This window comes from Parasteatoda tepidariorum, chromosome 1 (assembly GCF_982258835.1).
Source record: "Parasteatoda tepidariorum strain Cologne lab strain chromosome 1, Ptep-v5.0, whole genome shotgun sequence".
NCBI classification, from domain to species: domain Eukaryota; kingdom Metazoa; phylum Arthropoda; class Arachnida; order Araneae; family Theridiidae; genus Parasteatoda; species Parasteatoda tepidariorum.
Window position 1 is genome coordinate 77,251,761 of NC_141755.1, and position 14,464 is coordinate 77,266,224.

A 14,464-nucleotide genomic window follows, 5' to 3' on the forward strand; every position below is an offset into this window, starting at 1 on the left:
ATTTTTTCTTTTTAATAAAGACAACATTGTATCGACGTACTTTTCAATAGAAATGAATTTTTCGAAAATTTTAATAGAATGGAATAGAATAGAATAGTATTTGTTTCTTAAGTGTAACAGAATATTAAAAAAAATTTTTTTTAATGTCTATTTCTATGTTTTTCTTAATTTGAGATTTTTTCTTTGGAATGCATACTAATTTTAACTGCATAACTAGACAACATTAGAAAAATCATACTAAAATGAAGGAATGAAAAAAGTAATAATAAAAATATGAAAAAAATTAATAAATTAATTATAAAAACTAAATCAGAAGTGGACTTATCATTAAAAGGAGTGGCTAAGAAAATAATCTTTTTCCTAAAAAGATGAAATAAAAAGTGTTTTTAAGGGATGGGATGGAGTCTCATTTTTACAAAAAGGGCAAGGAAGGCGCATTTGCGTGGATCAAAGGACAGGCTGCCTTTTTTAAAAACGCTTAGGCAGAACACTGCAAAGTAAGCAAAAATCCTTAAAAAGTTTTTACTGTAATGACCTTAGAGCTTGCCTGATTTTGCCAGTTTCTGATAAGCTATTAAAATGCTGTTTTTTTCTTTTCTCTTTTAGTAAAATCCTACTTAAGATAGTCTACCTTAGATAATCTACCTTAGACATGTTAACTTTTAGATATAATTTAAGAATAATATTGCCTATAATTCAAGCCTTTAAAAATATATCTGTTAAAACCCCAATCATTGATGTTTTTATTATCACTGATTATAAATATTTTTCCTTTGTCTAGAGCACTGGTGTGACAACTAGGCAACAAGAAGATGCTAAGGCATCTCTAGTATCAAGCTGCAGTACCACACAATCAACCATAGACCCTTCCTATACTCGGATATCTGAGTGCAAGACAGCCACGGTTTCAAGTCCCGCTATCATTTCATGTTCTGTCTCTATCACGAACTGCACAGTTGTTACTACAGTTGGTGGGGAAACGTGTACAACTACTTCAACCTTTGAATCCAAAACTAACAACTCTAGTACTAGCAAATATGATCTTGGGAAAATGCCTCTTCCAAATAATATTAGGTGATTAAAAAATTTTTACAAAAAATTTCTTTCACTTCATACCTTGATTTCCTATGCCAATATGTATAATGTACGATGTTCCTTGCATTGGTTCAATTTATTGTAATAAGTGCTGTTATTTATTAATGAAGTCATATGCAAGCATTATGAAGTGCTAGCTCTTAAAAATTAATTTAAAACCTTATGAGATTAAATTTTTATAATTTTTGAAACCATGCAAATAATGAAATTGAATTGAAAAGTTTCAGAAAATAATCAAGCTTATGTTTGTAAGGAGTTCACCTCAAAAACCAAGATTTGGGATAAGTAATTAAGGGTTATTTTTTTAACTTGTGATTGTTTCCTGAAAATGTCATTGTTACATGACATTGCTTATTATTTAAAACTACTTCAGACCTGTCATTGTGACATACAGATCAAGCCCACGACAAGCATTTTTGCAAAGCCATGATTTCTCATCTAATTTTTTTTAAACTGAAAGCAAAATGTATAAAACATAAAAATTTAATATCGTATTACATTGCAAAAAAAGAAAAAAAGAAAAAGATTCTAGTTTTTTTTTCTTTTCTTTTCATATTTTCCAAGATAGTCAAGCAAAACAGATGTTGTAAAACATAAAAACTGTTAGGCATAAAGAAAATAGCTTTCTTTTGTATTATTCACTTAATTTAAATAACTTGAGTTAACTAGTATTTCGTTTTCTTAATTGTCACTTATTTAAAAATAAAACCTATAACTTTGTAACTAACAGTGCATTTTATATCTATAAAATTTTCAAACTTGATAGTAAATAGTTTTTGTAAATGGATGTTTCTATTATGCCAGCATATTTCTTATATTATAAAATTTCAATTACAGGAAAAAGAAGGAAATTCAAAAGCTCGAAAATAAAGAAGACCATTGTGATAGTGATACTAGTGATCATCCTAGTGAGTAATTAATTAATCATACCATATTCTTGCTTTGAGTTGGATATATTATTGGTTTCGTATGAAAATGTTATCATACCATTCTGCAAATTCTAACTTGTACATTTGAAAAATCAGGAGACATTTAAAATTTCTCATATCTTGAGTCTAAATATCATATTTAAAATGAATAACATTAGGCTGTAACAAGTAAAAATAACTAAGGTGCCAAGTTACAGTGGCCTTTTAAAAAATTACATTTTTAGTATTTTTTTTATAACTTTTCTTTCATTGTGTTTTATGAATGAACCAATAAAATTTTGAATAATATTTTCAGTATGAGATAAAGAACAGGCACTTCATTATTTACAATATGAAAACATTGTTTTGTGTTTTTCAATATGTTAGTAGAAAATTACATTTTCTGCATTAAGTTACAAGGATAATAATACTCCTATTTATAATTTGTTCATCCTTAAACAGCTTCAAATAACTTCATGAGTAACTTTGATGAAGTAAATAAATAAGCAAAACGTAAATCTTTTTTCGCGACCCAAAGTGTTCAACATTATTTGTAACTGTTGCAATGAAAAGATGCTAACTGATTGATGTCTTGTTGTATTTCAGATGAAAATAATCCTTCTCAACCGTGTGCTGTTTGTAAACAAGAACTGGATAATTTCCTCCAATCAAGGCCTTTGACGAGATCCAACTGTAGTTTATTTGGTCTGAAGGAGAGTGATTTAGTTGGGGACATGCGAGTCTGTGCCTCTTGTCGTTTCAAGTCCGTAAGGAAAAGGTATAATGATTGTTTTAAATTATTTTGTTTAAAATGTTTAAATTTTATCAATTATTTCTGATGAGGGATGTTCCCCATAGAGGGGTTTACTTACTTGAGACAAACCAGGAGTCTGTCCAGACATTTTGTGAAAGGTCCTGTTTTTGTAAAATTCTGAAAAAACTATTCATAATTTGTGAATATAAAAGAAGCATTAAGTCACATTCTTCCAACCAGGGTCCTGCTTTTGTGAATTTGTGCAAATAGGGTCTTGTAATTGGAAAAATTGCTAAAAACCTTTCCAAGAAGTTTTTAAATTGTAAATCGATACAAGATTCTGCTCAACAATTGGTGCTACTAAATTAGAGATGCAACATACAAATATTTGCTATTTAGCCTATACTGTTAATCACAGAATATCAGAAGGGTCCGATTAAATGATAAATTATTTTGTGAAGGGTCCGTTTTTATGAAAATATATTTTGTGAAGGGTCCGTTAACGGACCCAAATTTCTTCTACACAGACACCTGCAAACAGTGGTTCTTGAGGTATTCCAGTAATCTTTTATAATTTTATTTGCTTTTTATATCAGCTATTCTTATTATCGAGTTTTCTTGTATAATGCTTCAATGTTTTTGTTATATTAAGTAAAGAATGATATTGAAGTTTGACACAGAATTACTCATCATTCTGTATTTGTTATTAAGGTGTTAAATATTATAATCGTGGATCTGCTTGGAATGTCTCTAATTTTTGAAGAGTTAAGTTGAGATTGCTTTCACACAAAAAATGACGGGAAAAACGAACATATTTCTTTTAAAAGTTTTAATTTAGCTTTTAATTCCATTTTTTTAAAAAAGAATTATTATTTGAAAGTTAAATTAAAAATTAAATTACATTCTTAAGTTTTATGTAAAATTTATAAAAATGTAAAAATGATTAGAAATTCCTATCTATTGTTAGAATTACTATTTTTTGGGGGGGCCTTGAAACATTTACCTAAGTATTGGCAGCCATGATGCTTATTTAATTGTGTCAATAGGTATTAATTATATACCTACTGTACTGACATGATAGATATTGCGGTAATGGATGTTTTATGGTTTCCCAAAACAAAGTAGTACTGTTATATTTTTAAGTAAGTTTGTATTTGCATAATTATTAAATGCTAATCAAAAGTTGCTCTGTACATGTGCAGAATTTATAATTGTAGCATTTGTGGGAAAATATCAACATTAAAATTGAATGTTAAGATTAGTATTGTTATCCATGTACAATGTTACTTAATTATGAAGGTTTTAATTTAATATAATCAGAGATCTGTACTTAAAATGTATTTTGTATTACTACATGCAGTAACTTATATTATAGGTGTCCTATACCTACATGTAAGACTCCTAAAAGGAAAGTCAAAAGATTGCGTCCCTTGCCTGTTAAACTAGCTGAGCTATCAAAAGAAGCAAAAGATGTAATAATTGCTGAGATTCGTAAGTTTTGTTCAATTTTTTTTTGTTAATTATTCAGAGTGGCAATAATCTGTTTAAATATTGAACTGTATTTTTATTTTTTTTAAAAATTAGAAATTCCTCCTGATGTCAACAAGTGTTGTTCTGCATGTTTCAATAGAATTGTGAGAAAGTTGGAAAATAATCCATCTGCAGAAAATGGTAAATAATTTGTGCCGTCTTCTTAGTTTTTTTTCGAAATCAAATGTTTTCAACTATTGCAAACATGATCTTACATTTAAATGAAAAAAGTATTATATTTATCAATTCTTAATTTTTCTTGTATTTATTATAAATTTAAAAAAAAAAATTATTTTATATTCTAGAATCAAATGAAAATTCCCGTTGGAGTGATGAGGAAATGGACCTGATTAAAGAAGGTCTTAAGCAACATGGAATGGATTGGGAAGCAGTTTCTAATCTTGTAAACACAAAAACTAAACAGCAATGTAGAAATTTCTATTTCAATTACAGACGAAAGTATGGACTGGAAGATATTGTTCAAGAGTATAAAAAGGTATTTTGTTTAAATATCCAATTATTTACAACATACATTTTACTGATTTAAATTTTTGTGACTGCTTGGAGGTTATCTTCCCCCATTCTTACCTTAAAAGTGTCACAAGCCCCTTGCTAGACCCTAGCTACAGATGTGACAATTGTTGTCACAGCCCCCGGGAAAAGATTAAAATGCAGAATAGTTTCACTCAAAGTCATCCAGGAAGCAGTTTACAATCAGGATGCTTAGTGTTTTTAAAAAGTGCTTTTTTTATTTATGTTTTTTTAAAAGCTCTTAAAGGTGCTTTTTCTATTCCGGGTTTGTAAAAACTGCTTAATTTTCTATATTTTGGAAAGTGATTTTTTCTTTGCTGTATCGATTGTCGTTCTAAATTACAAAAAACGCATGATTTTTCACAATTTTCTCTGCAATATTTATCAGAAATTAGTTATTTTATTACGATTATGTAAAGTTTTGAATTTTATTGATTTTATGTTTATAAATGAAGAACTTTAAACGATAGAAATTTTTCTTTTTTTATTGCTGCACAGATCCTGATTATGATTTTTTTTGGAAAGTGAATAAATATATTAAGTGCTTGAAAGGTGCTTTTTTTTGTTGAAAAATCTGGCTATGTACTCTGATTATGGTTTAACCTAGAATTTCCTTGTCTTTTGGGTTTTGGGTTGGTTTCCAAAATTACTAGGCAAAAGAGTTTAAGTAATCACAAATCTGATTTAGGTTGTGTGAAGTGCCAATTGTAATTTAAAGAAATTCATTTAGCATAAAAAAAAATTTAGGTTATATGGTATCTTTTTTGCTTACATTGATACATCTTTTATATATTGTAAGATTTTTATTTTTAAAAATATAATTTCTTTATCACTAGTTTTCCAAATATTTTATTTTGTTTGGTCATAAATCAGTAGTAATAAGTAATACTACTTATTACTAAATTAGTTGCGAAACTGATAGTTTGTGAATTATTTTTTAATATTTTCCTGATTTTTGCTTATAGCTAAATGGAGGTAAAGATGGGACACTGCAAGATGGTAAACGTCCTCCTATTGTCACTGATGAAGAAGAAAGTGGAGAAACTACTTCAAGCTGTGATGAAAACGATCATTTTGTTGACAGTGATACAGCCAGTGCTCCTAGTCCTGTTGAGAAAGTTATCATTGAGGGTATGTAAATTGATAATTTTAAAGAAGATATGGAACTTTTGATATTAAGAAGATAAATGTAAAAAAATGTCTGTTTACAAAAACAAATTAATTTCTTGTTTTTAATATAATTTTTTGTGTGTGGTTAAATAAAGCAACCAACCTATTTACAGAAAGGAATTAAAAAACAATAGCTTGTGCATGAATTGCGTTCTTTAAAAGGAAAAAAATCTTACAAATGAAAAAAAAAATCTAACTTGAACTAAAGTTTTATATTTGAGATTAAAGAAAATAATTATCTTTTTATTTGTTGAAGAAAATAAAGAATGTTGGTTGCCACATACTTATAATGAATGTTAAGAAAAATTTAGTATTTTTTTTTTGTAATTATTTCTTTTTTGAAAAATGAGATTTTTGTATTTTATGAATTATTTTATAAAAATTCAGTTTGACATAGATTTAAGTAGTGTAATTGTGTCGTCTCATTAAGAAAAAATTAAATTTGTGACTTAAAATTCTAGAGTCAAATTTTGTAAGTAAAAATTTTCTTAACAGTCTCAGATAAATTACAGCTCAAAATTAACAAAAGTAATGAGCCATTTATATTTATAGAGTTTCTTTTAACTTTTTAGATTTCAATATTAAATACAAGATATAATTATAAAATTTTTCCTTTAGTTTAATGTTTTTATTTTCTACTCTTTCTTTAGATAAGAGTAACAATCGTAGCAATGAGAGACTTATGGAATGCAATCAGACCAGCCTGCTTAGTTCTGAAGAACCTAGAAATCGTGGTGTATCACACATTGATTCTAGTCCGAAATGTCCTCCAGACTATGACAGTAGTGCAACCGTTAGTGCCGATGAGGGTCAGAACCAAGGAGATGGCGATGGACGAGACTCTTCACCACGTGGCAGCCATCCTAGTTCCAAAACGCAGATGGGCAATGAGTCTTTGAGAAAACCATTCCAGTGTCCATTACCGATTCCTAAAGAAGTGGATAACAGATGTGAAGCTTCAGTTCCGATTGTAAAAACTTTACTTCAAGATCCAAAAATAGGAGCTACTCCACCTGAAAATATTGACCAATTGTTAAAAGCTTGCAAGCCCAATAAAGATGAACCGACTTCTGTAAAAGACCTAATATACCAAGCAATTGAAATGAGTCTTAATCAATGGCCTAACAAATCAGGCAGGAATAGTAGTCCAATACCATCAACTGTTGGTGTGTCAAAAGAGGTGTCTGAAATAACTATTCTTGATCCAAAGAAAGATGGAGAGAATTCTGGTTCTTTGATTCCCCCAACTGCCCATTGTGGTTCTCGCCACCCATCTCGCCCCAGTTCTCATCACATGGAAGTACCCCCAGAATGTGAAGTGCAAGATCTAAGCAAGAAAGTAAAATCGAGAGATGTCAGTCCTGTAAAGGACTTCACAAAAAGGGAACGTATTGTAACACCTGTTCGACCACCATCTGGTTCTGGTGGATCGTCTCACATAAACTATATGGGTGCCCCACCCCCTGCACATTGTAATCAGTTTCGAACTTCACAACCACCACCTCCTGCTCTTTCACCTCATTATGTTGCAGAACCTCATCATGAAGCTTATTTTTCCCGAACTGGCGATTCGAGGAGTAAGCAGTATGCTTCATCTGAACGACCTTTATCTCAGCCTCCTCATTTAGTGGCACAAACTTCTTCTCTTTCAACTGTTTCTCCAATTCCAACGCATGCAAAACCTGTACCTATTAAAGCAACAGTTCCTCCACCACCCCCTCTTGTTGCATCAAAACCATCACAATTGTCCCCTAAAACACCTTATAAAGAAAGATTGGTTGCCCTACCACCAACTGGTTCTATAACCCAAGGAACTCCAGTTAACCAACAGTCTATGCCGGTTCCTCCTACCAATCTTTCATCTTCAAGGTATGAAGGTTATTTGAGACAGTTGCCACCAACTCAGACTAAGGATGGTGGCTCTATTACTCTTGGTACACCTGTGCCACATGACTCTGTAAAACGTGTTCCTACTAGTAGATCAGAATCTTTTGGCCCTAATATGCCTGATAATAATTTAGTGAGACAAGCAGTCCCTGCAATGTATGATCCAACTGTTATGGAATATTACAGACAAGTTGGACCAACAGGTCAGCAGTACTCATTTCCACCAGGCTATTCACCATATCCACCTAATGTTCCTGCTCAGCGACCTTCCTTTGCTAATGAATCACAACTCAGCTCAAAACAGATCATAATAGATTATAATACTTCTAAACAAATGCAATTAAGACGTGGGGCTGGTGGACCTCCAGAAAAAGAAATGAAAGTATCTCCACGAGGAACAGAATCAAATCCCCCATCAGTGCCTCCAGATAGTCACTTACATCCCATGTATCCTCCTGCTAACTATCAAACAAATGCTGGATCGCATTACAATCATGTACCATCTTATCCACATGGGGATTCACGATATTTACATCATCGATCACCTAGTGCTCAAACAGATCGAACTAGAAGCCCATCAGGAGTTGAATCTCCTCACAGCACAGGATATTCCCAACTTCCTGGAAAACGAAGCCCAAGTTTAGCTCTTTCATCTGGACGACAAAATGTAATTCACAGAAGCATAACTTACGGTACTGCTAAACCATCGGTAATACAAGCACCCCAGTCTGCTTCACCTCGTACTTTTGAAATGCGAAGTGAAACTGTTAGTCCAGCTAGTGCAAGGAAATCCACACCATCTCCTCGTCATCCTCAGCCGTTAGTGTATTCAGCTGTTCCATCTGGGCATGATGCCTTTAACACATTAGTGAATGCTGCAGTTGCTCAACCCAGCTTAGCTGTTCCAAAAGACGGTAAAGGTTCTCCTACAACTAGTGCTCATAATCGACAGGATGTGAAATCCCCCAGGGATAGACCTCCTGTGGTTGAAGGGCTGGAAAAAACTCTTATTGATATGCATCAACGACCACGATCGTATACAGAATCTGGCCATAATTTGGTAGCTCATGAAAGAGGAAGGACTAGTGAACAAAGTTCTGTAGAGCAGCAATCACAATCCATGAGTAATAGCCATCGCTATTCAGGTTCTATCCACAATTCTTACGATATGAGAGATCCCAGAAATCTTGATAAAGCTATGCTTGTTACTGAACAGTTTAGGCTAGGAAATATGAGAGAACCCTTTTCTAGGGAACAATTTGAAAGGCAGATGCGTCAACCTAATATGCCTGCTTCTCGTGATCGCATTAGTTCTAAAAAAGATGATGAGCGCAACAGATCTGCTGTTATTGAAAATCAAAATTATTCCAATTCTCAACAGTCAGATTTAGATAATGAAGCTTCCAAAATATTCTCTCAGTCTTTCCAAAAAGACCCTCCTAGTTCATCACATGGAGTATTGACAGCATCAAGCTTGATTGATGCGATAATTACTAGACAAATAAATTCTAATGAACCACCGATAGTGACTAAATACTCTTCTATAGATTTGTTCAATCAATACAATTCTTATGATGACAAACCTAATGTAAAATCTGGGAATAATAAGAGAGCAGAAGTGGTCACTATTGATGATGAACCTGAAAATGAAAAACTTTCATCCCAGTATATTGATAAACATAATTCGCGTGGTCGTTCACCTCCTGTATCAACAAGCAATGCCATGGGTCCCATTTATTCTGGAGAAAAAGCATTCACATTAAATGATCACATAGCCGCAATTATATCCAAGGATTATAATAATCCATCTGATCTAACCCAATCTCATCGTGGTGGTTCCCAATCATCGTGTAATTCTTCTCGAGCTTCTCCATACACTGGAGGAGGATCCTCTAACTCACATGGCTCAGCAGGTGGTAAACCATTAGAAGGTATTGCATCATCTTTACCATCTGAAGGAATTCTCTTAAACTCAAATGTTCCTCATGGAAGTCCTGATCACAGTCCTCAAAATTGTCCCGGTAATGGCTGTTCTTTTCACACACACAGCTGGAAACTAAGAAGGGCTTTGCAACAGGATAGAGAAAGGGATCATAGATCTCCTGGTTTGAATGAAAATGCTATCAAAAGACCTTCATCAAATCAAAGTTCAGATTCTTCTGCTCCACAGGAAGAAAGACAAATTATTAGAGTTGCTCAAACTTCATCTCCTTCAGTGCAATCAACACGAATATCCCCAACTGGGCCCTATGGTGTGGAACCTATATCTCCACCTAGTCAAACACCTGAAAGTACAGATCCACCTAGTAGAACACCATCTAATTCTTCAGTTGGTAGTTTGATTCACAATCAACCTCCAGCATGGGCCAATAACCCTAGTATCACTGGACTTCTTACTACTCGCCTGCTGTATCCACAAGAATATCCGGAAGGCATCCCACCTTCATCAATTCCACACTATGCAACACCTTCATCTTCTACTGGTGCTATGGGACCAGGGCGACCACCCCATCAGCAGCAAATGGGGTTATCTCCGTTAGACTATGTTAAAAATCGAATAGTTGAAGTAATGAGGACTGCCACTGATGTTGAACCTGAAAGTTCAGAATCTCGCCGCCCTCATTCTGCCATGAGTCATGCTGAGGAGAGAGAGCAACTCCACATTTATCGTTTTCAACCAGGTGCTGACAGAGAGGGTAGAGAGCTTTCTAACGAAAGACCGTGCAGTACAGGTAATGGGCCACCCCTCCTACAAGGACAACGATACAGTCCTGCTGTGTCCCGGTATAGCCCTGTACCTCCAAGACCGTCAAGTGCTGTTGAACGTGTACCTAGCCGTAATTCAACTCCTAGTGAGTTATCACGGCAACACAAAAGAGGTTCAGAAGGCCATCTTGTGTCTGGAGATTGGCGTGAAGGCCAAGTTTCTTCAAGAGCAAACTCAAGGTCTGTGTCTCCTAGTGTTGATCATCCTGATAGTGTACGTAAAAAAACTCGATCTGAGGGTACATTCATACCCGAGAGTACAACAGATCGTGCTCCTGTCCTATTACCCCAAAATTCAACCAACATTCATCGTTCTGGTTCCCTGTCAGAGGCCCCCCGCCTCAGTTCAAGCAATCAAGGCGCTCAAGTCCTAGAGTGCCAAAGTGCTTCCAAAAGCATTGTTTCTCCACGGACAGAATCCTACCATCAATCTCAAACAGAAAGTGACTGTTATAAATACCGTGTTAGTGAAAGCCGACCAGAAAATCAGTGGAGTATGATGAATAATCACAATAGAACTGCTGACAGTGAATCACTAGCACGATTAAATGAATCTATGAGTATTGGTGCTGCTTCATCTACAACAGAACCTTATTCACCATCAAGCAGGGGTGATGCGCAACCTAAATCGTTAGATCGTAGTGATTCAGGGACTAGGCAAAGTCCTGTGACTAGTTCAGGTAGTGCATCTCAAGAGCCTAGTCGAAGCAGCCCCAGTGCATCCTCTCAGGGTCAGAGAAGCGCTACATCGACACCGCTGGGTGTGAGTGCTTCGCCGAGCTCAGGTTTATACTCTCCATTTGGGACTACGAATGGTGGTGTAAGCAGCAGTACTAATGTAATATATTCCTCTGCATCTTCATTACCTCCACCTGCAAGTCCTCATGTAGCTTACTCTTCTTTCTCAGGAATGGGCACAACTTATGCCTATCCTTATTCTGCGTTATCGATGAGGACTCTTGCTGCCTCTACCACTCATAGTTCTACTTCTATAACTAATAGTACATCTTCTGTTTCTAATTCTCACGTTCCCCCTTTAACGGCAAATAGTGCATCTAGAAACTCTCCATCTTCATCGATACGAAACAACCAACCTCCCCCATTATTGTCTTCTCAATATGAACCATTGTCAGATGAGGATTGAAGTGTGCAATTTTTTTTTTCTAAAAAGAAAAACAATTTGTTATTTGCTGCTGGAGCTCTTGTATACTTAGCCCTTTGCATTCCAGAATCTATATCTAATGCTATTCATGTGGTTTGTGACTCTGGCTGCAGCAGCTGTCTACTTTTGAAAACTATTTCAAGTCTTGCATGCTAAAGACTATGAGTGCAAGCGGTGGTTATTGCTCATTTCAACCACTAGTAATTTTCTTTTCTGTGATCACTTTAGTGGCAGATATCTTGTTCTAAATTTATGGATATATCAGCATTTCTTTCTGAACACTGCCACTCCCCCGATTTCCCAGGGGCGGATTTTTAAAATTGCAGCCAGCAAAAGTAAAAAAAAAAGACATTTACTAGAAGAAAAATGTATGTGATTTAAAATATTTAAAGACACTTATCTACTATGCAAAATGAAAATATGCAAATTTTTTATTTAACTTTGTGAAGATATTACCTATATTTCTAGTCTTGAGGTATTTTATATATATAACTTTTTCTGTTCTGTTGTACAGTTTATTTCCTCTCTGTTAAATCAATCCGCCCCTGCTGTTAAGCTCAATTGGAACTCTGGCATTCAACTCAAACTCCTTTTTAACTCAATAGTCGCCGAAGTTCAGTGCCTTGATCCGCTGCAGGGTACTTGGTTTCATCCTAACAGACAATTGTACTATTTATAGTTTGCTTCAGAAAAGGCTTAAGAATGTTTTTAATAATACATTGTTTTTCAGTCAGCGTGAATGTCCATTAAATGAAACAAAAAATAGGAAATATATGTAGCATATTCATGCTGACATGTCCAAAAAGAAAAAAAACAAAATTTGAATGATATATAATTTTTGCTCTGTAGAATAATTTTTTTTCCTCCTTGATTCTACAAGGTGTGGCACACCAGTATTTAACTACAGGACAATTCTACTAGTTATGAATGTCATATTATATTATCAGGTTTAGCATATACATCACTTAATGAAATTTGAGCTGTTCTAAAAATTTTTGTGGAAATATGTCTTGGTGTCATTTATATTTTTTTTTTGACACCAAGGCTTATTTTAATATATATTTAGGACTACTCTATTTTTTGAAATTGAGTTATGCTTAAGTCTGTAAATATGGAATTCTTAAACAGTGGAATTGCCCTATAATATTTTTTTTAATAAAAAAGTAGTATTTTAATAAAAGTTCCCTCTATTGAAGTCAATCGATTTTACTACATTATCCCGGTGCTTAATTTTTTATAAACTTCGCCTGTAAATCTAATAGTAGCGAGAGTAAATAGAATGTAGTTCGTTAAAGTGTCTCATATCATTTTGTACATAACTGAGTTGTAAATATGTTTGTTTCCTCTCCTTAATCATTTGAATTAGTGCAATATGATGTAGCTTACTTTTGTTAATTGAAAATTATTTAAAAAAAAAATCTTGATTTTTAAAACATTCCATTTTTTATCGACACTTTCAGAAGGTTGTGTGCATATTTTTCTTATTTTTGTCCGGTGACAGAACATGTAATTAATTGTATGCATGTTGTTTTAAAATTGATGTATCATTGAGCTTTTAAAATCTAGTTTAATGTGTCTAAAAGGTGATAGTGAATTTTTGTAATTAATTTTTTTTCCAGTGCTGCTTAAACATAATTTTTTTCTATAGTCGTTTATACCTTACCTGTGCAGTGGCCTGCGGTCTATTTAGAATGCCCTTTGGCAAATTCCTCGATTAGATGCCTCTGAAAAGAGAAATTTATCGCAAGGAGGCAAAAAAAAAAAAATAATGGATAGATTTATATTTATAGTAATTTTTAATCCATATTAAAATTCATTTTTATATAAATTATTAAAAGTGAATATCAGTCTTTGGTAAAAGGTTAATTATTTAAAACAAAAAATTTTTTTTTTGTAGTTTAAAGAATATTTAAGTCTTAATTACCCTAAAACTTCTCTATGAAATTTACACTGTATATCATTTTGAAAATTATACTTTATTCTTAATAAAATATTTGACTTGAATCATCTTACTAACCCTTAACAATTAAAAACTAAATAAATTTTAAATATAACAATTGATAAAAAATATTAAAATGGCTTGCCACCATGTTACGCGATGTTGGACGAAATAAGTGAAAGTGTTATGCCTCTTATATGGCAGCATTGGTATTGAAGATTAAAAATATTTTATTAAATTATAAAATGTCCTTGCTGTTGATTGGATGCCTCCATTAGCTGGACACCTGGGACTGTTGTCTCCTGCAAGCCACTGTACCAGTGCTGTATGAATTATTATTTACACAGGATGATGTTATTGCAAAAATGTATGAATTGTTATTTACATGTATCACAATTTCCCTAAAAATATTTTATGTCTTGGTTTATGTTCAATTTTTTTCTTAAAATTTAAACTATTTTAAACATACTTTTTTTTATGAATTATGTTCTAAGTTATAAATCACCTTCATAAAGACAAAGATAAGAATTTCTGCTTCTAAGAGTGAATGTGATATAAAAATTTGACCTTTTTAAGGTGACACTCACGGTTCCTGGTGTGCCACAGTTGAGAGAAATTCTGTAAATACTTTGATATGTATAAAGTTAAAATCTTTTTTAATGAATTTAGGGGATGAATTACTCATGTTGTAAAAATGTATCGACAAAAAAGAGGCTCATTAT

General features: G+C 33.2%; 1 protein-coding gene across 2 annotated transcripts in view; it reads left to right on the forward strand.

Annotated features, from left to right (window-relative positions):
- Smr (nuclear receptor corepressor smrter) overlaps positions 1-13,572 on the forward strand; it is an 85,379-nt gene extending 71,807 nt beyond the window's left edge. For both annotated transcript variants that reach the window (XM_016063980.4, XM_016063981.5), the window contains 8 exons: positions 782-1,074; positions 1,933-2,003; positions 2,610-2,781; positions 4,133-4,248; positions 4,342-4,428; positions 4,593-4,783; positions 5,784-5,949; positions 6,639-13,572. In XM_016063980.4, the coding sequence (XP_015919466.1) occupies positions 782-1,074; positions 1,933-2,003; positions 2,610-2,781; positions 4,133-4,248; positions 4,342-4,428; positions 4,593-4,783; positions 5,784-5,949; positions 6,639-11,785 (6,243 nt within the window). In that variant the 3' untranslated portion in view covers positions 11,786-13,572. The remainder of the gene's footprint in view (positions 1-781; positions 1,075-1,932; positions 2,004-2,609; positions 2,782-4,132; positions 4,249-4,341; positions 4,429-4,592; positions 4,784-5,783; positions 5,950-6,638) is intronic.
- The last annotated feature ends 892 nt before the right edge of the window (positions 13,573-14,464 follow it).